The 27,834-nt window shown below is 40.1% G+C and overlaps 1 protein-coding gene across 1 annotated transcript in view; it reads right to left on the bottom strand.

Moving 5' to 3' along the window:
• The window catches only part of RAB1A (RAB1A, member RAS oncogene family), a 34,594-nt gene extending 25,049 nt beyond the window's left edge, over positions 1-9,545 (bottom strand). Inside the window, exon 1 of the mRNA XM_028515846.2 lies at positions 9,303-9,545. Coding sequence (XP_028371647.1) covers positions 9,303-9,325 — 23 coding nt within the window. The 5' untranslated portion in view covers positions 9,326-9,545. The remainder of the gene's footprint in view (positions 1-9,302) is intronic.
• Between the last annotated feature and the right edge of the window lie 18,289 nt (positions 9,546-27,834).

Consider the following 27,834-nt stretch of genomic DNA (forward strand, 5'->3'; position numbering starts at 1 on the left):
CCTCATCTGTAAAAAGATTCTATTAGCACCCTCTACCATCCAATTAGGCTTCTTGTCAGGATTAGAAATAAAGCCTCTAAAACCACTAGCACAGTGCCTGGCACATTATAGAAGCATAAGTGGCACTTACTATTAATTTTCCTTTCTCCATCCAAACTACAAGGTAACTTGATTAAAAATTTTAAGAGCTATAAACAAAAACTATGAAGCTATTTATCCAAAGCTTCTGTTCAGATGATGGATGAAAAAAGCATCACAATTAACCAGTATAAGCTAACTTTAAAAATTAACAATAGTTATTTATAAGTACTATGATCACACTGGTCACAGTTGCAAAACCTAGCAACATGTATACAATAGTATGTCTGCAGCAAGTGGGCCTGCTCCAGTGAGCGAAAGGCAGTCCTCTGCTTCACTTGCCTTACTCACAGAAAGATAAGCATGACTTCCAGTGCCCCTCGTATATATACTTAAGGATAGACAGTCATGAGGGTAGAAAAACTGAGAATGGATACAATAACTTCAAGCCTAAAGAAGCTTTAAATATCAACCCAAAATGAGATATGAAGGAGAAAGTCAATAATCCATTCATAACATGTAACTCACAAACCCTTTTTAATAACATTTTAAAAAGACCTCTCTGATCATGAATTTTAAAAGCAACTGACCACAAAAATGTTAGTTGTCTAATTAATTGGCTTAAATTTTAAATTCATAGAAGTTAACCACATATAGTAAACCGGAAATAGCGTATCTGGGCTATGAATTCACAGGTCCTTGAGTTAAAATTCCAATTTCGCTGTTTACTCTGAATGCTCTTGCACAAGCCATTTAACTCTTCTCTGCCTCTTTTTCCTCACCTGTAAAACTAGAGCACTATTTCTTCACACAATTAAGGGAAATAATGTACATACATAATTTTCTAGCTGGTGGTAGACACTCAAATTGTTAGTTGGTGACTTCATCCCAGGACTGACTAGCTAGAATCAAGGGTTCTGGAGAGTACTCAGTGCTCTATTCCTTTCCAGCTAAATAAAATATAACTAAAACTTTCTGTTAAAAAATGGAAATCACAGGCCCCTTCTCCAAATCTTTTGCACTGTATATCCTGCCATACTAATTCTTTAAAAGTATAACAAGATTTAACTTATACTAATGCTGTTATATTGAAATGTCTGTCCGAGCAGGAGTCAACTTAACTAATGGGTAAGTACCTACGAGCAGAGTTCACATTTCATAATTAAAAAACAAAAACAGAAAAACCCCTCAACTCCTAGACTAGCATACTCTAATGATGACAGAGTATGGTGTCATCATACTCTGATGACAGAGAAAATTAAAGCTGGCTGTTTTCTTTATCAAGCTCTCTTTCAAGGTGAAATTAGCCACATATGTACAAAATTGTATATATGTATACACATACATTCACTGGAAGATTTTAAAAGCCTGTATTAAACAACTGTTAAAGCAGACTAAAAGGACAGGGATAAATATATAATGATTAAATGTGTAAGAAACTCTTTAAAGTTGAAACTACCTGCCATTTACCCATATTCTAATAGCCCTTACTAGAATACACATGTCAAATAATGTCTATATAGCACTGTATAGTTTACTGTTGAAAATCAGAACTAAAGTGGAACTAACCACATTTTGTAAATAAAAAGGCTCAAAAGGCATAAATGATGTATATGAGGCAAGTGGCAGTCTGAACTTAAACCTAGGATTTACAACTCCAAATGGTATGTTCTTTTCATCACACCACATTCCCTCAATGACATATTTTATATACTCAGATGGTAAAAATGTCAGTAAATAAATATGCTAAGTCCTATGTACAAAACCTAAGAGAATGAAACAAAGCATCTATGAACCAGCACATAGGACCTGACCAAATATAAAGAAAATGTGATTCACAGCTTGAATTAATTTAGAGCACCTGTACTAGTAAATAAGTTAGCTCAGCTCAGAAGAGCATGGTAAATTTTAGAGCTCAGACTTCATTAGCTTTAGTAAGTGAGGAACACAAAAGCTACTGATGAGGATAGGTGCCAGCCACCATCTACATGATATACATTTCACAAAGTTGCTTCAAATGTCCTTTTCTAAATCTAGCTACTTAACTTCTTCTAATAAATTCCATCTAATCTACTTCAGACTATATTACACTTGGCTAGGCATTTATCCTAATTACATCCATATGGACTGTAAACTAGTAAAGGACACTATAGAGATGACCTATAGTGATGGTTCTTAATGTGAATGCTAAATGTTCTGTGAACTCAGTGTGTCTTTGTTTCAAGACTCTTAGAAGCACTTATATTAACAACTTAATGAGAAACAGCAATGTAAGCATTAAAAAAAAAGGAAAGAAAATCATAGACTAGGTCCTCAAAATAAAGCCATGTCCCAACAAATCTCACATTTTAACACTAATTACTTCAAGATACCATATTTAAAATTAAACTCTTCACTCTCAGATTTCCACATTTCAAAAGAGTGGTAGTAAACATTCTCTTTTCTACTTTCAATCTCCTATATCAGGCATTCTTAACTTGAGGTTCATGAACAGGCTCAGGTAGTGTGACAAGTTGCAACTTCATACAAAATATCATGAGTATGTATTTATATAGGCAGCAGCTCCACCGGGCTCATCAGATGCTCCTAAGGGTACATGAACATAAATGGGTTCAGAATAACCCAAATCAAGTTACTAGAAAACATCTAAAGGCAAAGTAAAAAGGACAAAGAATAATTCCACTTAAGTACTATTGTTACTCAAAGGAAATACATTCAGACAAGTTAAAACCATCACTGTTCTTGGAAAACATCAACTATAGAATCCACTAAATTTATTTGTAAAGTTCACAATCTGAGGTACAGGTTGAATAAAATGCCTCTTGTAAATCAAGTGGTTAGCACACAGAGTAAGCACTAATTAAATAGTAGCTATTGTTATCTTTAAATGTTTCCAAAGACTGACTGGTTTCCCTTATGAGCAAAGGCACTCACACTGAACACTGCCTGTCAGAATTAGGAATCTACACCCATGGAATAGAGTAAAAGTAACTGGAACCTACCACAACCTTGGATTTAATAAAGCAATGTGTGCTGACCAACTGAGTCAACCAGTCACAAAAGTACCAAGGAAAACTTCCACTTTCTACTTCTTTGTACCTTCCTTCTCCACATGTTTAAGTCAGTCAACAAACCAACAAACACTTGTTCTCAAGCTTCTTACAGCCTCGGGACTATTTATTTTCCCAGATATTCCACCATTACCCTTTTGTAATCTGAAACACCCACAGGGTGGTTCCACAGGAAAGCCAGCCCCTAGATTTTCTTCCCTAAATTCTATTTCAGACATCAAAAGAGCAATCTCAGCCCCACCCTCTACAGGAAAACAGTGGAATAATCTTGACTTCTCCTTCCTCTTAAGATTAAAAAAAAAAAGTGTGGGCACTTTGCCTAAATCTCAAAACTCCAAAATGTAGTTCAAAGAGTGAAAACTGATGAGCTACACATCTAAAATTTCTCATGCACTGGCATACTACGCCCATTTTTGGTTTCTCTTCATCTTAAAACACTCCAAGTATTTTTTTTTTTAGCAAAGCTTTAAAAATCTCAAAACCCTAAAAAGCATTTTATTTAACCCTCAACATTTTTCATGTTAGGAAAGAGACAAGAGTAGGTAACATTAGCAAAAGGAAGCTATTCTTAACAATCAAAAATGAAACTTGACTATTACAACTGCTAATAGTAAAATCATGTATGTATAGACAAACCTTGCCAAGGAGAGCACACATAACACAAATGACTGCTAATAGGATGTGACTATAACAAGATGTTAGCACATAGGTAAATTACTAAGATTGCTTCCAGAACTTCAAAAAAGAAGAAGAAGAAGAAAAATAAAACTACTCGGAATGCAAAATTCTCTTTAAAAGCCAACTAAAGAGTTGGCAAGAGAACACTTGTTTCTTTTTTTTTTTTTTAAGATTTTATTTATTTATATTTAGAGAGAGAGGAAGGGAAGGAGAAAGAGAGGGAGAAAAACATGGATCTTTGCCTCTCACATGCCCCCAACTAGGAACCTGGCCCACAACACAGGCATGTGCCCTGAGTGGGAATGGAACCAATGACCTTTTGGTTCACAGGCCCACACTCAGTCCACTGAGCTACACCAGCCAGGGCAAGAACACTTGTTTCTTAAGTTCATCCATCTTCATACAACATCATTTAAAGAGCTTTAAATGATTTATTGCTGGAATATGTAAGAAACTGTCAACATGTCTCGCTTTAACTTAATTATGATGAACAGGAATAGGAAATTTTTAGATGCAAAATTTCAATTATCTTTCAATAATTCTACAAGATCATCCACTGACACAAAACTCTTAGGGTGCATTTTGTGGAGATTCTATACAGCTACTGGAAACTTACATTACTCAAAGAATTATATACATTGATTCTCTATAAGAAATTATAGATAATGTCTGTAAGACATTAAGAAATCATATTTTTGATAGTGAAAATAGTGGTTATTTTTCTTCTTTAAACTTTTCTAAACTTTTCAAACTATCACCAACACCACCAAAAAGTCATCAAGACAACCAACAAAGACAACTTAGTTTTAGCTGATTTTCACCTTCTGTTCTAATAAAATAAAAAGAATCCTAACTAAACTAAAAATTATATGAAGACCAGTAATGATGCAGTCATTAATGAAATATACTTGGACAGATAGAAACAGATCAAAAAGTTAACCTGTTTTTACTTTCAAATCCTTAAGTTAAAAGACAGATTTATTCAGAGCACAGTGCTAGCAAAGAAAAAAAAAAAGTCAAATGTTTCTTGAGTCTACCATGACAGAAAGCCAAGTTTGAAAGACTGATTAAATCTTAAGCCATGATGTCAGTATAATCTGGAGCCATGATTTTTAAAAGCAAACAAACAAAAAACTAAAAACAAGGTCATTACTATAAAATTGTCCTGCATTATAGAACCACAGTTGGCCTGGCTGGTATGGCTCAGTGGACTGAGCGCCTGCTAACCTAAAGGTCAGTGGTTCAATTCCCAATCACAGCACATGGCTGGGTTGCAGGCCAGGTCCCCATTGGAGGGCATGCGAGAGGCAACCACACATTGATGTTTCTCTCCCTCTCTTTCTCCCTCCCTTCCTCTCTCTCTAAAAATAAATAAATGAAATCTTAAAAAAAAAAGAACCACAGTTGATCCAAGTAGACTATACAGTTCTACTGCAGTTAACTGGTATGTTCATGATAGATACATGTACTTTTTCTTGACACTAAAAAAGCCCACTAGAAGCTAATGGATTAGGAAAAATGTTTCTGGTATGAGAATAATGTGAAGTATTTCTTAACCAGTGTGCTGAAATAATCACTGCCTGCTTTACCACCTAGTTCAGTAAATTAAAAATCTTTCTTCAGATCTCCAAAACACACACACACACACACACACACACAGAAAAAGAAAAAGAGCCTTGGCTGGTATGGCTCAGTGGATTGAGCACCTGCTTGTGAACCAAAAGGTCGCTGGTTCAATTCTCAGCCAGGGCACAAGCCTGGGGGTTGGGAGACAGGTCCCAAGTTGGGAGTGTGCAATAGGCAACCGATGGATGTTTCTTTCATACATCAATGTTTCTCTCCCTCCCTTCCCTTCTCTCTAAAAAGAAAAAGAAAGGTCTGGCACTTTCCATCTATTTTTCCACTGTTCAGATTCCATTTCCAGTGGCTTTTTGTTTTTGTTTGTACTTGAAATTCAAATGAGTCAGTTATTACCCTTAATTACTACCATAAAGATTAGTCCAGGGTTGTCAATTCTCCCAAATCAGAAAAATAACATTGAAAGCATTCAAAGGGATAGCTTAAAATTTAATCAGTGATTGATATACATATAGTTAAGAATTTACTTATTTATTTTTAGAGAGAGGGGAAGAAGGGAGAAAGAAAGGGAGAGAAACATCAACGTGTGGTTGCTTCTCACATGCCCCCTACTAGGGACCTGGCCCACACAACCCAGGCATCTGCTCTGACTGGGAATTGAACCAGCAACCCCTCCATTCACAGGCTGGTGCTCAATCCACTGAGGCATACCAGCCAGGGCAGTGATTGGTATATTTTTTATTCTCCTCACTCTAAAACCAAAAGCTTACAAGTTGGAAGATCATAAAGTAAAAGCATTCAGTAATAAAGCTACCAACAGGCAATCTTGTGCCAACAAATACAAATCTAAAATGCTGTTCTCTGAGAGAACCAAACATTTTCTCTTGTCAAAAACTTATCATGGAATCATGAAAGGTACCCACCCATTAAAAGTTTTAATTTAAGAAAAAACATAAGACTTTAAAGTTTAGAATAAGGTGTTAAAGTAAATGGATCCATGTGGGGGTGACAAAAATAAGAATTTATTTCCTTCTTTTCTATATTTGCCATCTTTTCTCTAACTGCTTTTATGATAACAAATTTCATTAAAGACAAAAGAAACTAAAGTCAGGCTGCTAAAAATTCACATGCTGGTTGCCCTAGTGACCTTGCATAATAAAATATCCATCACCTCCTCTCACCTCAAGTAATTTTCACTAATGCTTTTCCAAAAGTTTTCCCAAAACTCCTAGATTATTTTACTAGGCACGATATAGAGTATAAATACAGCAGGCCAGGTACTGGTATACTTGATGCCAAAAAATATATAAACATGATTTCTGGGTTTAGTTCTGTTGAGGTCATTCATCAGAGAACTCCAAGGATGGATGATTCGCCACTATATTTACTTAAGAATTACTACTCCTTGCCATTTATTCTTCCTACTCACCCCTGGAAAAGTCCTCCTCATTCCCTCTGCTTCTCCAAAACTACTGCTAATAATTCCCTAACAGGTCTCTTTTCTATAAAGTCTTCCTTAACCCAACTAGCCAACCACAACCCTCTACCCTCTTTTGAAATTTTATTGCTCCAAACAAAATTATATGTGCGGATATCTGGAATTTGCTATATCTGCTAATATTTGACATACCTACAACCTATTTTCTATACTCCATGATCAGCTCCTTGAGAATAGGGATTACGGTACATTCCTAAACGTTACCACTACTAGAATGTCTCACAAAATAATGATGTACACCATTTAGTGTGCTTCCAGTTTTCCAAATTCCTTTACATACATTTTAACTTCACAACTACCCTGATAGGAATGACTCCTCTTATCCTATTTTTATTTATCTTTTAAATGCCTTGAAATTTTATGTTTTGCCAGATATAATCACTTTTCAAAAAATATTTATTGTATTTTTTCCATTACCATTTAGTCCCCTTTTACTTCTCCCATTATCCTATTTTTAAAAAGCATAAACAAACTCAGAGGCTAAATAATCTATCATTGTTCTGTTAAATTAATCTTCAAAATCTACTTACAGCACTAAATATGTGTAGCAAATATAAGAAACTTCCTGAACAAAAGAGGTTTACAAACCTCCAGAAAGTGGCCAATCCATGTACTTTATTGTTGCCAGGAAAATGAAGGACATCAAGTTCAACTCTGCCCAACTATGCAAAACAAACTTTGTCCTTGGAGCCCTTCATAAAGAAATTTTAAAACTGCCAACATAGCAAATACAGCACTCCGGGAACATTACTCTCAATTTCTTAGTTTGTAAAATTTTAATTAAATACTATGGCTTCTGTTTAATACAAAAAGGGGGCATTTTGCATAAAACCACAATATTACAAAACTTGAAGTCAGAATGCATTTTGCAAGAGCCATGTGACACACACATGACTGTCAGCTAAACTGAAGGGTGGACCTTGTAGGGGAAACGTTTAGTTGACCAAAGCCGCCAATAAGCTCAACTTTGTTTTCTTTCTTTTTTTAAATCTTCACCAGAAGATATGCTTATTGATATTTAGAGAGAGAGGAAGGGAGGGGGGAGAGGGACAGAAATATACATGTGAGAGAGAAACATAGATCAGTTTAGTTGCTTCTCATAGGCGTCCCAAACCGGGACGGATCTGCAACTCAGCAAAGCATCCTGACCAGGAATCGAACCCTAGACCTTCCGGTTTACGGGATGGTCCAACAGAGTCACGCTGGCCAGGGCTAAACTCAACTTTTATAACAAATACTGATCTGCTTTAAAAAACAAACAAAAACCACCCTGTCCCCCACAGCCAGGTAAATTTAATACTTAAAAGGAACACCAGGTAAATTTCCTCCAATTTATTCATTAATTTATATATGCAAACTGCAGAAGGATTTTTTTAAAGGGCCATTAAGAGAGCCCAATAAAGTCTTCCCAAGGAAAGTGAACACCAGTTCCCCGGAAAAGTGCCAGATATGTCACATCTGCTGTGGTGACTTCTTGAGTGAGCAAGAAAAAGAAATGCATTAACTTTTCATGACACGTCATGGAACCTCATTCCCTATCTGCAAACATTCAAGAAGGTAATACAAAACCTCAGATCTATCATAGGGCCCATTCGTTTCTCTTTCAACTTGACAGGAAAGTCTTCTTTTAATTTGGTAACACCAAAAAGATGTTCTTAAGATTTAGTTTTTTTTTCTTTCTTGACCTACACAACACAAAATGACTTTAGTGTCCTCTAAAAGAAATTCTCACAAATGCCTAGGTTTTTAGGAAGGCAATGGGTCTGGCGAGTTCTTAAAAAAACTCCAAGAAATAACTTTAAAAAGAACTAAAAATTTTAAATCTACTCACTCCCCTCAATCCCACGCAGTCCTGAAAAACAACTGTATTACCTGCATCCTGGCGGGGAGGGTGGAAGCAGAGCCAACAAGCTCAAGATTTACAAGTAAACTGGTCTCCACCCAAACGATTCTGACAGCTCCGCAGAGTGCGGGGGCAGGGTCTGACATTGCCCTCCAGAAGAGCTCTCCCACCCTATCCTCTCCTCTTAAAAACAAGTCCTCCTTCAAAAGTCACTGCCTCCAAGAGAAATTATCCCTTCCCACCGCCCTACCACCAACTCCCAAACGCCCCCATCCTTCTGAGCAGACAGTTCCTCCGCACTGGCCCGGCACTCAGGCCTCCACCCCGACCGGGTCCAGGCCCGGTGGCTCACCACTCCGACCCAACCCCTCCCCGAGGCCGCCCCTCCACCGTCAGACAATGGGGCCCGACTCCCGGCCGCCAGCCTCTCCTGCCCCATCATCCTTACACCTCACCCCGGCCGAGGCCCCCACCCCAGCCTCAGCCCTCCTAGCCCCCTTTAAGCTTTCCTAAGCTGGCCCACGGACCCAGCCGACCGGTGCGCTCTTGCACTCACTATTCGGGATTCATGCTGGACATGTCACTGCAGCTGCCGCCGCCGCCACCGCCGCCCTTGCTGCTGCAGCCGCCGCCCTGACTCTCGGCGCCACGGGTAATCGGAGAGGAATGAGATAGGCTGTTCCGGGAGAGCAAACGTCTTCCCCACTCCGGCCCCTTAGAACACAATCAGGAGCAGCCACCACTCAGCTACCGCTTCCACCCAAAATGGCCGCCGGCGAACCAGGAAATAGGAAAGCCTTAGACCGAGGGGCCTTTACATAGCCCAGGGGGCGGCCGCACCGCGTGGCACGACGGGAAAGAGTGTTGCTAGCAAGTATGTGGGAGCTGAGACTGACGGTGTGGCGCGGGGACCAGGACTCAACTTCCCGCCAAGCCCCGCGCTTCTGGTGCATGCGTACTGGAGGGGTTGTCGCCCTCCCCATTCCACACTCTCTCACCGCCCCCTCCGCCTCTCCCTGCTCCCCTCCCCGCTGACTCGCTGGCTAGGACTTCGCTCGGACTCCCCCTAGCGGATTGGCTAAGGCCGAGCGGCCCTGGTGATGTCATCAGTGAGACGTGGCAGCCTGGCGAGTCAGCGCCTCAAGGGGGAGGTGGAGCGGGGAAGGGGGAAGGGAGGAGAGGGGAGGGGTAGGAGGCGGTCGGTGCTGGCCGCGGATAGAGGGTGGGGGTTGGGGGACATCAGGAGACTCGGGTGAACGGAGAGGGGTCGGAACCCGAGGGAGTGGTCGAGTGCGGGAAGAGGGAAGTGGGCCAGAGGACACTCCTAGCTGCTCCTGCCTCCCAGTGCGCTTTTTACTGGCCAGGCCGTGTTGAGACTTAAGCTTTCAGGCTGATCTCAGGACGTCCGCTCTAAGGACGGAAGAGGAGTTAAGGGGTCCCTGCTAAAAACTTCGCGTCTGCGGAAAACGTGAAGCCGCTCTTTCAGTTTTCTTCCTCGCTCACGTAACCCGACAGGCACTACCATTTTCTTTTTTCTTTTCTTACCATTCCCTTTCAGCCCTGCTGTGATCTCCGCAGACTGGATATCACAGAAGCCTCCCAGTGCACTAAACTGCCTCTACCTCTTCTTTGTTCCAGGCCATTTGCACACACAGCCAGATTTATCTTCCTGGAACACCACTTCCACCACAACCCCACAACTTTCAGAGGCTTCACATCCCGTGACTGGGACACAGCCCAGGGTGCTGTCCTGGTCTCAGCCTTCAAGTTGAACTGTACTTATTTTTAGTTGTTTAATGCTGAGCTGTTCTGCAAGACTGGAAAGTAATAAGCGATAGAAACATGCAATTCACCACTGTATGACGTTGAGAAACTCCAGGAGTAGTGTTAACACATTTTTTGGTCTTAACAGCTCTCTAGAATCAGCTTGGGAATTTAAATCTCCACTGAACTTTAACACATTATCTTGAGTTACTTAATTACAAAGGGCATAGTATAATACATTGTCCAAAGTTTATCTTCCAACTTTAAGAGCCAAGAAAATTATCTGTCGAATGACTGCAAAGTCACTTTAAATTCCAAAATATAGAAAGAAGGCAGTTGTTCTACCCATTTACTAACTACACACCTTAACTCCTCAATTCCACCATGTGTCTCAGTTAACAACCTCATTAAAGGGTACACTAGAGTTCCTTCACCACACCAGAAGCACCCTGAATGGATCAATGATAGACATTAGTGTTTATTACCCCAGACTCCTGTCCTTTCTTGTTTATTGTGATTTCACAGAAAACAGAAATCTCTTAAGAACTCACCTAGATCCAAAAATACAATTTCTAGCCTGCCCCTCCCATTGAAGGCATACCCCTAAATTTCCTTGAATTGCCTATTTATTTTCCCAGCAAACAAATACCTCCCCTGGTTGGTGTGGCTTAGTGGATTGAGCACTAGCCTGTAAACCAAGGGGTTACAGGTTTGATTCCCAGTCAGGGCACATGCCTGGCCTGGGGCCAGGTCCCCAGTGGGGGACACGTGAGAGGCAGCCACACATTGATGTTTCTCTCCCTCTTTTTCTCCCTCTCTTCCCCTCTCTAAAGTAAATAAAAATTTAAAATAAAAGAAATAGCTCTAATAACTTTTAACTGAAGTGAGAGAGTAGTTGTAAGAATTAAAACAGATTATAAAGCATACTGCACAATGGCTGTGGAGGCACTTGGTAAATGTTAATTATCTTTCTCCTTCTCTTAACTTCCCTGGAACTTTTAAGTGTACTTGCAGTGTGTTGTAATATGCACAGAGATCAGAGGTGGCTTAGCTTGGGAGTGGTGGCCGGTTGTTTCCTACAACCTACCACAACTTATATGTCATTTTGTGTTAAGACTTCCTTCCCAACTTAAAGTGTCAGTTTTGCTGATTCAAACAATATATTTTATATGTAGATGTTTCAGAGTGGCTACTTTTATATACTCACATTAATAGCTCAGAATAATTCATTAAACTACCATGAGCCCTGTTGGTTGCCCTATTATTAAGTCAGAACTCTTCTAGAGTGGTTTGGCCATTTGTTCTTTGGATCATTCTTTTCTTTCTCCCTTTCTTTCTTCCTTTCTTTCCTTTTCTTCTTTCCTTTTCCTTTTCTTCCCTTTCTCTTTTATCAAATACTTATGACCTGGCCCATAATAAATGTGTTTGGAACTTGTGCTTGGAACCATGAGAAATAGAAAGGTGAATAATCACCACTCTCTGTCTGCAAGATTACAACCCTGTGAGAGAAATATGTGTATACAGAACAAGGCCTACAGGGGAAAATGCAAAAGTAAGATTACATTCTCTAAGATGCACAGAGACAGAAATCAGATCAGTGATTACCAGGAACTAGGAGGAAGAAAATCTGCAAACGGACAGAGGGGAACTTGGTTTGATAGAAATACAGTAGTTATACAAAAATGTTTGACTGCATGGGAGGTCAACACCTCTAACCTCCATGTTGTTCAAGAATCAACTGTACTCTCTGTCTTCATTATGGTGATGGTTAGTTATACCTCAGTTATGAACCTGATATTCAGAAATTATATGAGGTGGAAATATAGAGGAGGGAAACAACTCCTACTGAAATTATTGGGAATGCTTTTATGAAGGAAATGAAATTCAAATGATACTTGAATTGGGCCCTGAAATGGATTAAAATTTTGATCATTGGTAAAAATGGGGAAAGAGAGCCATTTATTCTAGAATGACAAAAGAATATGAGCATACCCTAGAAGTGCAAAGATATGCATGTGTTTAAAGAACAGTTCCATGGAAGATGAGGTGGGAGACAGTGAAGTTAAAATGAGATCATGGGAGCCCCAAATGCCTCCTGAAGAGTTTTAACTTTATTCAATAGCCAATAAAGTCAAAAGTTCTGAGAAGGGAGTGAGGTGATCAATTCAGAGTTTTGGAAGTACTTTGGAGGTAGGGAGATTAGTTAAAAGGTAACTAGATTTATTTAGGCAAGAGTTGGTGTGTCCTGACCTAGAGCAATTGCATCAAGAATGAAAAGGAGAGGAGATTCCAGAGAAGAGGAGGTAAAATCTGAAGAGGGGACAGGGAGGAGCTAAAACTGACTCAGAAATATCCAGTTTACTTGTCAGCATGGGAACCAAGGCCCAGCCAAGTCAGAGAACAGGGGAGAAGGGGAGAGAAGTAGGGTAAAAAAAAGAGGAATGCAGGCAGTGCTATGCAGTTCTTGGTCGGAGTTAAAGCTGTCCTGGTATAGAAGTACTAGACTATAGTCATGTGCCGCTCAGTGAAGGGATATGTTCTGAGAAATGTGTCTTTCAGTAATTCTGTCATTTTGCAAACATTGTAGAATGCACTTACACAAACGCTAGATCCTTCTACACACTTGGTTATATGATTTAGCCTATTACTCCTAGGCTACAAGCCTGCACAGCTTGTTGCTGTACAAAGCAATACAAGACTAAATTAAGCACAAGAGAAAATGATGGAATCTAGAGACTTCATAAACACAAGATTTATGAGGCTGCTGCCAGCATAACAAGGCATACTGTTTTACAATACCTTTTTTATAAGTAGAAAGACTACACTCTAAAATAACAAAAGCATGGCATAGTAAATACATAAACCAGCAGCAGTCATTGATTATAATTGTCAAGTTTTCGGTACTGTATGTAACTGTATGCGCTATACTTTTATAAGGCTGGCAACTCAGGAGGTTTGTTTACACCAGCATCACCACAAAGTGAGTAAGGTGTTGCACTATGACTTCAGATGGCTATGACATCACTAGACCGTAGGAATTTTTCAGTTCCATTATAATCTTATGGAACCATATGTGGTCCATCGTTGACTAAAACGTTAAATGGCACATTACTGTACCAGAAATTGCCCCGCTTCCGAATTACCACAAAACACAGAAGACTGGCAAAGACAGAGAAAACCAGATACTAGTTGAAGTAGACTTTATTCAGTAATAACTATTGCAATAGGGAAAAGGGCCTAGGGTGCATTGAATTTAACGTGGTCGCTGAAACAAAAGGAAGACTTTTTAAAAGCTGGTGTGTGCCAAGGAAAAGGCACTGAAAAAGGTGTTAAGGGGATTGGTCCATGTGATTAGGCCACCTGGGTTTAAAATTAACATTTAATTGGAAGACAAACTTTTTTCATGTTATAAAACAATTCATCACAGGCTCTTTTTGTATCTTTTAGACAGGAGGTAGTGATACCAGCAAGAGCCCTGGGCTGGGAGTGAGTTATCTTTTGCATGTTTGCATTTTAAAAAGAAAGGAAGCAGCAACGGACTTATAATTGCAAGCTTTGAAAAGTAACTGCTTAAAGAAGGGGTTCTGGGGCCAATCTGACTATCACTAAATTTTGGCTGGAACAAACAGTAAATTCTCCAGGCATTTTAGGGGAGGGAGGCTGGGATTATCCTAAAGATGTGGCCTTGAGCTGCAGAAACTATCCTGGTGTTTGTTTGTTCAGACCTCTTAGTGTGTGTGTGTGGGGCGGGGGGAGGCACAGGGGGCAGGAGGATGGGAAAGATGGACAAAATCATTTGAGCTGAGAGCTCTAATAGTTTTTATAGGCCAAGGTTGAGATGTAGCTGAGAACAGAACACGAAGGAGGCAGACTAAATTTTGGTAAAGGAGAGGGTTTGTCAAAATCTGGATTTAAGATGTTCAATGACTGTGAGCAAGATACCTTTATTGCAGCCCTGGCTGGCGTAGCTCAGTGGATTGAGCGCGGGCTGTGAACCAAAGTGTCGCAGGTTCAATTCCCAGTCAGGGTACATGGATGGGTTGCAGGCAATGACCCCCAACAACCGCACATTGATGTTTCTCTCTCTCTCTCTCTCTGTGTCTCCCTCCCTTCCCTCTCTAAAAATAAATAAATAAAATCTTTAAAAAAAAAAGATACCTTTATTGCAGTGGCCCTAAAACACCAACATATTTGACCTACAGATAGTAAGCAGCCATGGTGAAAAATCTTAAGGGAAATTGTCCAGTTGGAAATGTTTTCAGAACTTGAACTTCCCAATCACCACCACCTTCTTCCTCCAGAAACCTCCTCCCTATACCCAACCTTACCCCAAATACTCTCAACACACCTTAAACTCATCCCCACTTCACTTTAAGGTGATTTCCACTGCTGCTTTACCTATCCCCACCCTTCCCAATGTACAGAAGATCCCCTATTGACTTAGGGGTGAGAGATACTTTAGAAGTGAGCTTACTATTCCTTTACCTCTGCTTTCTCCCTTCAAGACAGGAAGGTAGGGAGGGTGTAGACTCTTATATTCCTATCCCCCACCCCCACCCTGCCCCACTGAGTTTCCTTCTTCACCTTAAGCAAGACTTTAAGCTGGATGACATGGGCTACACCATCCTATTCCATCAAAATGTAATGGGAATCAGAGAACACAGCACAGAACAGAACCGTTGATTCTCTTCCGACAGGGAAACTACGCCCTGTGGGTAAGTTAATAACACAGCAGTAGTAGAGCCCACATCCGCTGACTCCCATCTTAGTGCTCTTCCAATTGCCTTTAAGATTAATCACTCAGTCCCCTGGAAAGTGTCAGAGATCACAAAAGAGGGATAATTGCTTCATCAAACCCTACCATCTTCTCCACACAATAGATAAAATGAAAACCAGAAGAGGACTGTATACGCTATTTAATATTTGCTCTCTGGTATCACCCAACAGTCCTCTGAAAATTCTCCAAAGCCAGTATTAGCTTTTTCTTATTCCCTTATCATCAGCCTATATATTCCTGAGGGCCCAACTGTAATCACATGCCTTTCTGGGAGCCCTCCCAGTCCATAGCAACCTGAAATAGATGATCTTTGTCCTTTTTTTTTTAACCTCAATTCTTTTTTTAGTGCTCATTAATGCTTCTTACAAAGCTGTTTAGTTCAGAAGCCATGATCCACATATAGCTATTTAAATTAATTAAGTTAAAAGTTCAGTCCCTCAGTTGCACTATCCACATTTCAAGTGTTCAACAGCCACATGAGGCTAGTGACTACTGTATTAGACCTGAACATTATAGAATAAAATGTTGACACTCAATGGTGTCACTTCTGCCGGACCCTGTACACACATGGGAGCACTCAGAGGTGAGTTACTCAACACGGTGGTTAGAGTTGGGCTTGTACTTGTGTGGCACTTTTTAAAAAGAATAACACATTTGGTGAGAAGTGACAAAACAAAAGGACTTTGAGTTTCCAGTGATGGCAAATTGTGAGAGGTATACACACAGAGGAACTAATGGAAGACAGGACTAGTTAGTAAAGTTTGCTCTGTAGATTCCTCTCGTGCTACCTCTGGGCTGGTAAGGGCCCTAGAGTTGTCTCTGAGGATTAACTTCTTTCCTTCTAGGTAGAGAGGAGAGAGGGGTACATCTTCACAAATTTATGTCCTGCTTTTAGGCAAGTGGGGGAGGGCAGAGAATTTTACTTATATCTGCTTCTTCTTAACTGCCTTTAGCTCAGAATAATACTAATGCTAAAGTGGCATGTATTGGCTTGTCATATTCGGCCACTCTTCATTCTTCAGTCAGTCAAGCCACACTAACAACTCTGCACAAGGAACTCTTTTGCTCACCTGTCAATGGCAGCCCTTGTGGACAACTTCTGTTTCACCAATGGTGATATTACATAGCTAGGCTGGGTCAATCAAAATCACAAATGAGCAGAGAAGCATCTGTGCAACAATATGAAGTCACAATCAGAGCTCCATGTAAAATCCTGTATGGTGGCATGATGTTCTCTGGCATTAGAATAGAGCAGACAGGGGAGAAAGTGGAGTTATGTTTTCCAATTTACTCTGCCACAAGAGTCTCAGCCAGGAAGTTTCATCAGTAAGTGCTGCCCTTGCAGTCCACGAAATCTCATTCATTCAACAGTTATGTAGTAAGCACCTATTCTGCTCTGACATGAAGATTAAACCAATGAACAGAACTGACCAGGTCCACGCTCTGATAGAGAATGCAAATTCTCGTGAGAGATCTATCAGTCACCTACTATATTTCTTCAAATCTAAGGATTCATTGAGTTCCATTGTAGGCGTTCAGACAGGCCTTCCCCAAATGTGCCATTTTGGCATATGAATTATTTTAAGCTGAAGGTAGTTGAGACTTGCAAGCTCATGAGAAACTTTTACTTCTCCTTTAAAGAATTTAATGTAGAGACCTTGCCTAAAATAAAAGTTGTCACCAGAAATCATTTTTAATGACCTACCTGTAAGGCAAGGCAAACTTCCCACTTCTAAGCATCTGCTCTTACTGTCCTGCAATGGCCCCCTGAAGTCCCGGGGGCACCTTCCCTTATCCTCAGCTCAGTCTGCCACATCCAGCTCCTGTTAACTCTTTGTGCTGGAACCTCTCGTGTACGTGAGGTCTCCGCCTCTCTCATGTGTGGGGGGTTTCCACGCACATGTAGTATCAAATTTGGTTATTTTCTCTTGTTAATCGGTTTCATGTCTATTTGATTATTAGACCAGCCGAAAGAACCTTGAGAATAGAGGAAAGTTTCTTTCTTTTCTCTACACCATCATGGATTTAATAACAGCTTTTCAGGAAAATAAAAAAATAAGTGCTACCACATTAAATATGCATGTTGATTGGATGTTAAAATAAAAAATGCTTCCCTCAAAATATCATTAAAAATTCCATTTATTGCTTACCCAGATAAGGGAGAGCACTATCTAGACAGGCTTTGTGTCACCTCAAAGGAGGGTAAGGGCAAAATTGGGCTATTTATTGAACTTTAAAAAGTCTGCTTTAAAGTGGGTCTTTCCCTGGGGGAGAGATAAGTCTTAGTTAGAATTGGGTAAGGATCATAATATAATAGTTCAGGATTAGCAGACACAGTAATTGAGGCGAGGCGTCAAAGAGTCCTGGTGTATAAATTGTCGTTTGATACTGTATTTAGAAGAGCTGATGGGTGGGCCCTGGCCAGCTAACTCAGTTGGTTAGAACGTCATCCCCACAACCAAGGTGCAGGTTCAGTCTCATGTCAGGGCACATACAGGAAACACCAATAAATGCATAAGTGGGTGGTACAACAAATTGATGTGTCTGTCTATCTGTCTGTCGGTCTCTCCCCCCTTCCTCTCTCTCTCTAAAATCAAAAATAAATACATAAAAATTTTAAAAGAGTTGAGTGTCTTTCAAGAAGATCCTAGAATCAACAATAGAGTTGTTTATAACTTTTATCTTCCTGGTCAAGAGTTACCTGGAATAGTAAAGTTATGTGAATGGCAGCAGTAGAATAGTAAAGTCATGTACACAGCAAGCTATGTAGATTGTTCCATAAACATGTAAAGTTACATGTACCTGAAGAGAAATAAAGTAATTACACAATGAAGGATATGTCATTATAATTGCAAAATATGCTGTGATATAATTGGGGCATGTAACTGGAACAGCTCACCTACTCTGCTGAGGCCAGAAAAAGCATTTTTGAAGAATTTGTGTTTGAACTGAGGTAAAGTGACAGTCTGACTTGATGAAGAAATGGGGAGCGGGGGGTGGGACAATGAGATAGCAGGTGCAAAGGTCCCATGGCCAGAAGGAACACAGTATGATTGAGGACTTGAAAGATCAGCAAGGCTGGAGCACAAGGAGTGACAGGAAAGAAGCACATTTAAGCTAATTGGCTGGGTGCTGGGTGCTTAACTGCTATACATCAGAGTAATTATTTTCTTTTAGACAAAAAATACTTTATGAGCTAAGATGTAAAGATTGTATTCCCAGGATCATCATCTAACATTCTCAAAGCTTTAAAAGGGTGACAATGAGCCTCAATGCTAGGTTAACATAACGACATCAGCATCAAACTGTTGCCCAACAATAGCAAAACCAGTTGTTGAGCATCCTCCTGCCTGAGCTCAAACTTGTGATCGAACAGGTCATCTTGATTCTGTATACCTGTCCATGCCCAACAAGCCAGGTACATTTAAATTAAAAAAGAAGAGTTATTTCCAAGTGTTTGATGTATAGGTGACCAAATCAACATTTTTTAAAGTCTAGGATTAACACCTCTACTTTATAGTGATTTTTATTTTATATACAATCATTGATTAATTCATAACACTACTTCAATAATGCCTACTAGGTACAAGCAGCTATGCTAGATCTTGAGTAAAACTTACTTCCTGTTTTAAAGATTCTAAGCAGTTGAGGGTGGGTTTAGAACTATACCATTAACTGAAATTCTATATTCATGGACCTTTTTATTTTGGTTCTTTATGCTTATGTGACAAGCCACCCCCAAACAACAATTTATTATTATCTCTCATGGTTTTGCATGTTGACTGGGTTCAGTTCAGCAGTTCTTACTTGGGGTCTCGTGCAGTTGACTGGACCGCAGTCATCCTAAGGCTCAGCTAGGTTAGACATCCAAGATGACTCACTTAGCAGGCTGGCAGTTGATGCTGAATGCTGGTCAGGAACACAGCTGAGGCTGTCACCCAGAGCACCCACATGTGGCTCTCCACATGACCTGGGCTTCTCACAACATGGAGGCTGGCTTGTGAGAGAAAGCAGCTCAAGAGCAAGTGTTCCGAGGGGCAGGATCAGAAGCTGCTGGGCCAGTAAAGGGCAATGCCTTATAAAAAGGGGAACAGGGATGCAAAGGAAGAGTATGCATGGATCTTGCCTTTGAGGCAATTGTTGGCAATGATAAGCTTACACTTGAGAGAATGAGTTGAGGTACTGGACAAAGGCACATATACCTCCTACTCAATATCAGAAAAGCTCTTCTGAAAAGTAGGAATTCTGTGTGAAAGAGAATTTGCAATATACATTTTCCGTCACCAACATACTCAAAACTGAGGCCACGGAAGGGGATGATGAGATCACCATCTCACCATCTGTTTATTTCTTCATTCATGCACTCACTCATTCATTTATCCAACAAATAATTATTTATACTCTGAGGATTGTAGAAGTGAAAAAGAAGTCATGCTCCCTGCTGTCATAAAGCTGATGGTCTAGTGGAAGAGACAGACATTAAACAACTAATTACATAATGAACTGTTTATTAGAATTATGCTGAGTGCTTTGTAAGGGGAAAGCATCTCTTACCTGAGGACTCAGGGAAGGCTTATTTGAGCAAGGCAGGGGGAGGGACAAGTAGTACAGTAGTAAAAATTACAACCAACCTAAAATTTCTTCTCTAAGGGTTTCAAGATTATGTTCCATTTAAATGATGGATGAATACAGCAATGCAGCCACTAAAATTTTGTGTTGGGAGAGTATTTGGTGATACGGGAAAGTGCTGACCATTTACTGTAGTTTCTTAAAGGATATCACAAAGTAATAGGTACTACATCATTTCAATTAACAATAAAGATATATGCACATGGGAATGAATAAACTGTGGTATGTTCCTACAATGCAATGGAAAGTAGCAATGAAAAGAAATCAATTAATCCTCACATATGAGCTAGGTAGAGCTCAAAACTATAAAACTGAGTGAAAAATGTTACAAAATAGTACATACTACATGATATCATTTATAAAAAGATTAAAAACATACAAAATAGTACCACATCTTGATTATGGATACGTGCTATCAATATTTGTAAAACACAGAATAGTGCCTGGCAGGCAGTAAGTGCTTATGACAGGTTGTATTTTCTCAGACGGTCACAAGATTTCCCATTCTACTTGATCTTCACCCAATATGACATTTACATTTCTCCCACCAAGAAATGTGAGGGGGGAGGCATTGGGGGGAGGGGAACGGTGGATCTGTTTCCTTTTCTTTAGTCTGGGTGAGCCTCTGACATGGCAGGAATAATATCACGTGACTTCTGAAGACAGATCATAAAGGGCAATGCAACTTGTGCCTGGTCCTCTTACAACATTGCCTCCTGAAATCCAGCCACATGCTGTGAGAGAGCTCAGGCCACATGAGGAAGCCACCCATAGGTGTTCCAGCTAATGGCCCTAGATGAGTTCTTAGCCAATAGCCAGCATGAGTCACTAGATCTGCCAGTGAGGAAGTCTTTAAGAGGACTCCAGCCCCAGCCGCCACCTAACTACAATCTGACCAAAGAACCACCTCGCTGAGCCCATCAACCCACAGGACAGTAAAAGATAATCATATAATTATCAATATTACCTTGGGCCAATAAATTTTGGAGTGGTTTGTGATGCGGCAATAAATAACTGATATGCTGTTTTATAGGTGTTTATTAAATAAATAAAATAGTACAAGTATTAAAAACAGAGACAGAAAGCATACCTGCCAACTTCAAGATAGTAAATGCATCTGGGAAGGGGAGAAAGAAAATTGAGACTGGAGAGGGCTTAATGTGAGTTCTTTAAATACAAACAAAATATATCTGGAAAAAAGAAAATTAGCATAAATTCTGGATTTGAAAGTTTTTAATTAAAAAAAATTGTCTAGCTCTGGCCAGCATGGCTTAGTTGGTTGGGCAATATCCTATTAAATGAAGGGTCACAGGTTCAAGTCCCAGTCAGGGCACATGCCTAGGTTGTGGGTTTGTTGTCTGGACAGCGTGTGTACAAGAGGCAACCAATTGATGTTTCTCTCTCACATAGATGTTTCTCTCCCTCTCTTTATCCATCCCTTCCCCTCTCTCAAAAATCAATAAGCAAATTCTCGGGTGAGGATAAAAAAATTGTCTGTCCAGTCCTTCCATCCCCCAATACACACATATTTCTCCAAAGAAGTAGATATAAGTATACAAAAGGAATTCTAAACCTTTCAGGTATAATCAGATGCCAGAGAAGCCCTGAAGCCTTAACGGGCTCTCGTATGTGCTTGTCAGGGTGGAGAAGGGCACCAGGGCCAGGAGAATAAACAAAGAGGCCAGGAGGGTGCCTCAGTTCAGTCACAGTCTAGGGCTTACTAAGAAGAAGGAAGGTCACCTCATATCCCATTACAGGTTACCTCACATCTCAGCTAACCTAATTTTTCTCTGATGCAAGAATAATACACAGCAGGTCCTCCTAGAATGGGAGGGAGGAACATGGAGACACCAGAGAGGAAAGCTATTTCTTAGCACTCATCTATATACAGAGGACCAGCCCAAGCACCTTGGACATGTCGCAAAGGCCATATTTTGATACTGCATAACATCTGGGAAGAAATGAGTCCTATTTGAAAAAAAGTAAGGAGACTAGAAGGTAGAAGGAATGGAAACTGGTTCTCCATCAAGGAGCTGATACTTGCAGGTGAAAACGCCAGTTATGTGTCTTCTCACTTGGACACAAAGCAGCTAAGAAGAATAGAACAATATTATGCTCTTGCCTAAGAAACTTGTATGAGAACAGCCATCATTGGGAAAGAGTATAGTGCTGGAAGAATCCCCTACAGTAGCATTTGTCAAACTATTTCAGGACCAGATTTTTTTCATTTCCAATACAACATGAACTGACACTTTTGCCAAATGAAATGAAAATCAAATCCAGCACTAGAAAAATAATCACATACTTAGATAGCTATAAAACTTCCTAGATGCTTGCTCTCAATTTCTGTGCCTTTGTTGTATGAACAAGTAGGTTTGCTGACTGGTACTAGCCAGTGAGTCCCATCTTGAGTAGCACTGCTCTTTGAGGAAGGCAAACCTCATACCATCCAATTCTGCAATAAATAGGCCTCTTGTAAACATACCACTATAAAATGTGGGAAATCCTTATTCTATTCTTTATTATTAAAAAAAAAATCTATCCAGTTTCTATGGTTTATTTTTCATTGCTGCATCAAATGAAGTTGGCTCATTCTAGGAGATATATTTCAAATGGTTTTGGTGGAAGAAATTAAGACAGGCATGTATTTCGCAAAACTTCTCAAGCCTAAAAGACGAATAGAATAAAATAGATTGCCTGGAGTCTCAGGAGCTATGCTACTTTTCCTATCTGGCAATTTTTGTGAATTGATGCACCATTTAAAAAAAATGAGGAAAACCCTAACAGTTAATCTAGAGCATGGTTGTCAAAATTGAGGAGCATAGCATTCCACTGCTCTTGAGACATCTCACAGCTGCCTAACCCTGAGCCACCCGCGTCTGTTTCCCAAGACAGCTTCGAAGACAGTGCATCCATTTAGGCCGGCAAGCAAAGGAATGAGCTTTAAGCAAGGGCATGTATTTGGGGCTTAATGAGGCACACAGGATTATTATAACACAATCAACATATGCAATTTATGGAGTGATGAAATCCTGTCCCAGAAGGCTCCTGTGGATCTGTGCTGTGATGACCCAATTATTTAAAAGATCTTTTTCTTTTCTGTCATATTTGCTCTCCTGTGACCAAAAAAGGATGAACTGCTCTTAGATAAAATTCAAGGTCATAACACCCTTTATTTCCCCAGATTAAGTGGTAGCAGAAACAAAGACTTAGCTTTAAAAAGCAAAACAAATTAAAACTAACCTCACCCTGAACCCCCAGATGGGGCCATGAACATTTTGATCTTGAAGTTGTCCTCCTTGGTGTTTTTCTATCCTTTCTTTCTTTAGGACCTTACGTTTATATGGTTGTTATTCTTTGAATGTGTTTTCAGTTGCTTTACAAGACCCTTCCAAACCCTTTGGGGTGGGCAATATAATTACTATAGCCACTGTCTGTGGTGATAGTAAAAATATTTGGCTCAGGCACCAACCAGCCCAAATGACATATGAACCAGCTACGAGAGATGCTGGCAGACAACTCCCAGTATAGCCAGAGCAGAGCCCATGAGGAGAATTGGTTCCACCCATTGGTGAGAGAAGGAAGTGGATGGTTAGGAAAGCTATGCCTTGCAGTCACATAGTCAACATTCCCTACTTCAGGGTAGTAGGACCGGTACCAGGCTGCCTGACTTCCAGTCTGAAACCCCTTCCCCCAATATATTTCTTACCACTTTAAAATAATACTGAACTTCAAAATGAGTAGAAGAGATGGTAGATAAGTTTCTATCATGTCTCATGAAAAGGAAGGAAGGAAGAAGGGAGGGAGAAAAAGAGGGGGGAATGGAAGGAAGCAGAAGGAAAGGTGAAGAGGGGAGAGAGAGAGGAGCAAACATTGGAACCCCATTTTTAGCATTCTTAATGAGAACTGGAAATAAAGCCTCATTGTAATGAGGTATTTTCAAATATAAATTCTGTTTGGGATGACTGTAGTTTAGTGCACATTTCTCAGCAGTGGCACAATTGACATTTGACATCTGGGGCCACCTAATTCTTCCTTGCAGGGGCTGTCCTGTGCATGGCAGAGTGTATACCCACCCTGGCCTCTGCCTACTAGATGCTAGGAGCAACCCCGCTGAGTAGGCACAACCAAAACTGTCTTCAGACATTGCCAAATGTCTCAGACAGTTCTCCAGTTGAGAACCACTGGTTTAGTGTGTTTGTTCTAAATGTATTTCAGACCCAATCCAATTTATGCTGGAAAATCAAAAGTCGTAGCTAGGAACTGTAATTTACATAGAACAAAATACAAGATTCATTTATTAGTGGAACTCTGTGCTTTGGTCAAAAATTTCCCCCATACTCATCTTCTGATTGAATTCTGAATACTAATGGAGTTATGAAAACAGACAGGTAGCTAAGAGCAGATACCTATCTTTGAACTGTATGGTTCACAGACCTAACAGGTTGGCATTCTTCTACCCATTCTGACACAGTGAATGCCATTTCTTGACATTTTTCTAACATTTCCAATGATTTATTGTATTTGAATTAGATTTATAACAAAATTTCTTTCATTGTTTTCTTAAGTACAATAACTCTACATTATGGAATTTACTTAAATTCTTTTTAATTTTCTCATGCAAAAGTTATTTTCAAGCTGCTTTGAAATACGTGAAAAGTGCTTCATGAGTAAGAAATACAGCTTTCAGCTGGTCCTACATCAATGTTCACATCAGCATTATTCACAGTAGCCAGAAGGTGGAATCAACCTAACTGCCCACCAACAGAAGGGCAGAATGGATCAACAAAATGTGGTATATACATACAATGAAATATTGTTCAACATTAAAAAGTAAAGAAATTCTGACACATGCTACAACATGGGTGCACTTAAGGACATTTTGCTAAGTGAAATATGCCAATTATAAAAGGACAAATATTGTACACTTCTACCTCGGGTAAATTAGGTACCTAGAGTAGTCAAGTTCATAGAGATATAAAGTAGAATGGTGGTAAGTGGGGCTGGAGAAAGGAGGGAATCGGAGCTTGTTTAGTGGGTACAGAGGTTCTGTTTGGGGTGATAAAAAACTTCTGGAGCCCTGGCTGGTGTGGCTCAGTGGATCAAGCACTGGCCTGTGAACTGAAAGGTCACTCGCTGGTTTAATTCCCACTCAGGGCACATGCCTGGGTTGTGGGCCAGGTCTCCAGTTGGGGGTGCGTGATAGGCAACCACACATGGATGTTTCTCTCCCTCTCTTTCTTTCTCCCTTCCCCTCTGAAAATAAATAAATAAACTCTTTAAAAAAAGTTCTGGAGATGGATAGTGGTGATGGTTTGCAAAACAATATGAATGTACTTAATGCCACGAAACTGCAAACTTGAAATGATAAAAAATAGTAAATTTTACTTTATGTGTATTCTGCCACAATAAAAAAATCAAACCAGAACATTTAGCAATATAAAAATACTCTATGTACATTTAAAAAATGCAACCATAATACCTCATTCACAAAAAGCCCTCTTCTCTGGGGTAAAGGGTGTGACACCAATGTGATATCCAGGGACACACCCACCGTTCCTTGGAATTTGGTCAAATGTGTTTCTGGATGTCCTGCTGGACTGCACGGCAGCCAAAGCCAACCACCGGCCATCCCTGAAATCCAATTTCTGCGGCAAGTCAATCCCACAGGGACTCCCTGAGTTCATTCAGGCCATTCCAAAGAAGAAACTGGTCTTCTCTGTTTTTGTTGCTCAGAGTCCCAACCTTGGGGTCAGTTCATTAGCCTCAAAAAATCATTGAGATCATTAAGAGTTGCGACATTAATATTGTTTCTCTCATTCACTAGGAAAGCAAGGTGGAAGCAGCACCCCATTTCGTTTCATTATACAAAATCCTATTAAAAACATTTGACACTGTGGAATCGATTTCTCTGCCTATACTAAAAGGTTGAGTATCTCTAGTAGAATACATCTATACCAAATGAAAAGTTGAAAAGGCAGTTATCATATGTGAGGTGAAGTGCAATCAGCAAACACTTATGTATAAAACAGGACATTTGTTGTCTGATTACTGACAGTATAGACTGCACTGATCCTACCACATTCACATCAACATCATTTAGCACATGTGCATTCATCTGTAAGGAGCTTTTCTTTCATAACAGAATGTGGAGGGGGGAGAAGCTGTGAGATGGGAACCAGGAGTATCACTGTGAAGCTGCAGATGGAAGCAGTGGACAAGCGGGGCCAAATCTGGGGAAGAGGTGAGGAGTGCCATGATGGACACTAGTGATGCACCTGTTTGTTGCTGCCGGTAGTAATACAGGGTCATTACTATAGAGGGGAGAGGGGTGGGAGTCTTTCTTACAACAATCCATAAAAATTAGTAGATATTGAATATGCATAGATTTTTTTTTAGTCCCTATAATAATCTTGTGAGGGTGGTATAATTACTATTCCTGTGTTACAGATGTGAGTCTGAGAGATAAAGCAACTTTCTTGAGGCCACATGGCTCTCAAGAGGCAGAGTTGGGATTAGAACCCAAGTATATTTGACTCTAAAATCTGCGTTCCTGACCAGTGTGCTTTATTGCTTTCTTATACAGAAAACAGACGGGGTGGAACATCAGAATTGCAAATGTTGCTAGTTGCTCCCTTTTATGCATTAACTACTATTTTATAAAACTGCTAAGAATGCTACAGGTTTTATATATTCATGGTTTTGTTACTAAACACAAAAAGGCTCAGAGTTTACACAATCAACATAAATGTTTTTCTTTTGTATCTTACTAGAGTACTTAAAAATGCTTAGCATAAAACTGGCAGAAAATAGCCTGTTTTAAACCATTTTCAGATGAGACAAAAACCTTCTAAAGTATAATTCTCACTGACTAAACAGCAAGCACCTCCATACACCTTCCACTTTCTTTGTCACCTGCAAGCATACATAATTCACATATTAATGGCAATTCTGACTCCACCACACATTACTTTGTGTGATTCTTTGAAATGTTTTTATACCCTTGTCGACAAAATCTCTTTTGAAATAAGCTCCCTTAACTTAGTTGAATACATTCCAACTGTTTAGCAGACTTAGAGGCCTGCCAGAAGGATGCCTTTTGCATCTAGTTCACCTGTTGGGTTATAAGAAGTCTTCCACTACAGAGCAAACTCGGAAAACAGGGGCCTTACTTGTTCTCTGCTCTACCTCTGGAGTGCAGAACTGTGCCTGGAGTGGAGCAGGTGTTCAATACATATTTGTTGAGTAAAAGAATGAGTGAGGCATGCATCAGGTGTCTGCAATGAACATAGGAATGCATATATTCTTTCAAACTAGTGTTTTGTGTTTCTTTAGATGTATACCCAGGAGTGGAATTACCAAGTCATAAGGCAGTTCTATTTTTAATTTTTGTAGGAATCTCCATACTGTTTTCCACAGTGGCTGCATCAGTCTGCATTCCCACCAACAGTGCACAACATATGGAGAAAAGGGTTTCCTTTACTCCATATTCTCACCAACACATATTGTTTCTTGATTTATTGATGATAGCCATTCTTCCAGATGTGAGGTGACATCTCATTGTAGTTTTAATTTGCATCTCTCTGATGATTAGTGGCATTGAGCTTGTTTTCATGTCTAGTGGCTGGCCATCTGTATGTCCTCTTTGGAGAAGTGTGGGAGTGTTGTTTTGGATACACATGTGATGGAACTCTAGAACCTATCTCACCCCACTGGAAGCTACAGGTACTGCCTTTGGAACCTGGACTGTAGATTCCTAGTCTGGGTGGCCCAGCTAATGGCCCCCTTAAGCTGCACCATCTCGGATTTTGAAGCCCAGCCTATGGACGAACTCTCCTTGGGTCAGAGACCCACTGTGGGTCCAATCATAGCTTCCTCTCCCCACTCTTTGCAAAAGTCCTGAAAGGAGGACTAAGAA

The sequence above is a fragment of the Phyllostomus discolor genome, chromosome 6, assembly GCF_004126475.2.
Source record: "Phyllostomus discolor isolate MPI-MPIP mPhyDis1 chromosome 6, mPhyDis1.pri.v3, whole genome shotgun sequence".
In the NCBI taxonomy this organism is placed as follows: domain Eukaryota; kingdom Metazoa; phylum Chordata; class Mammalia; order Chiroptera; family Phyllostomidae; genus Phyllostomus; species Phyllostomus discolor.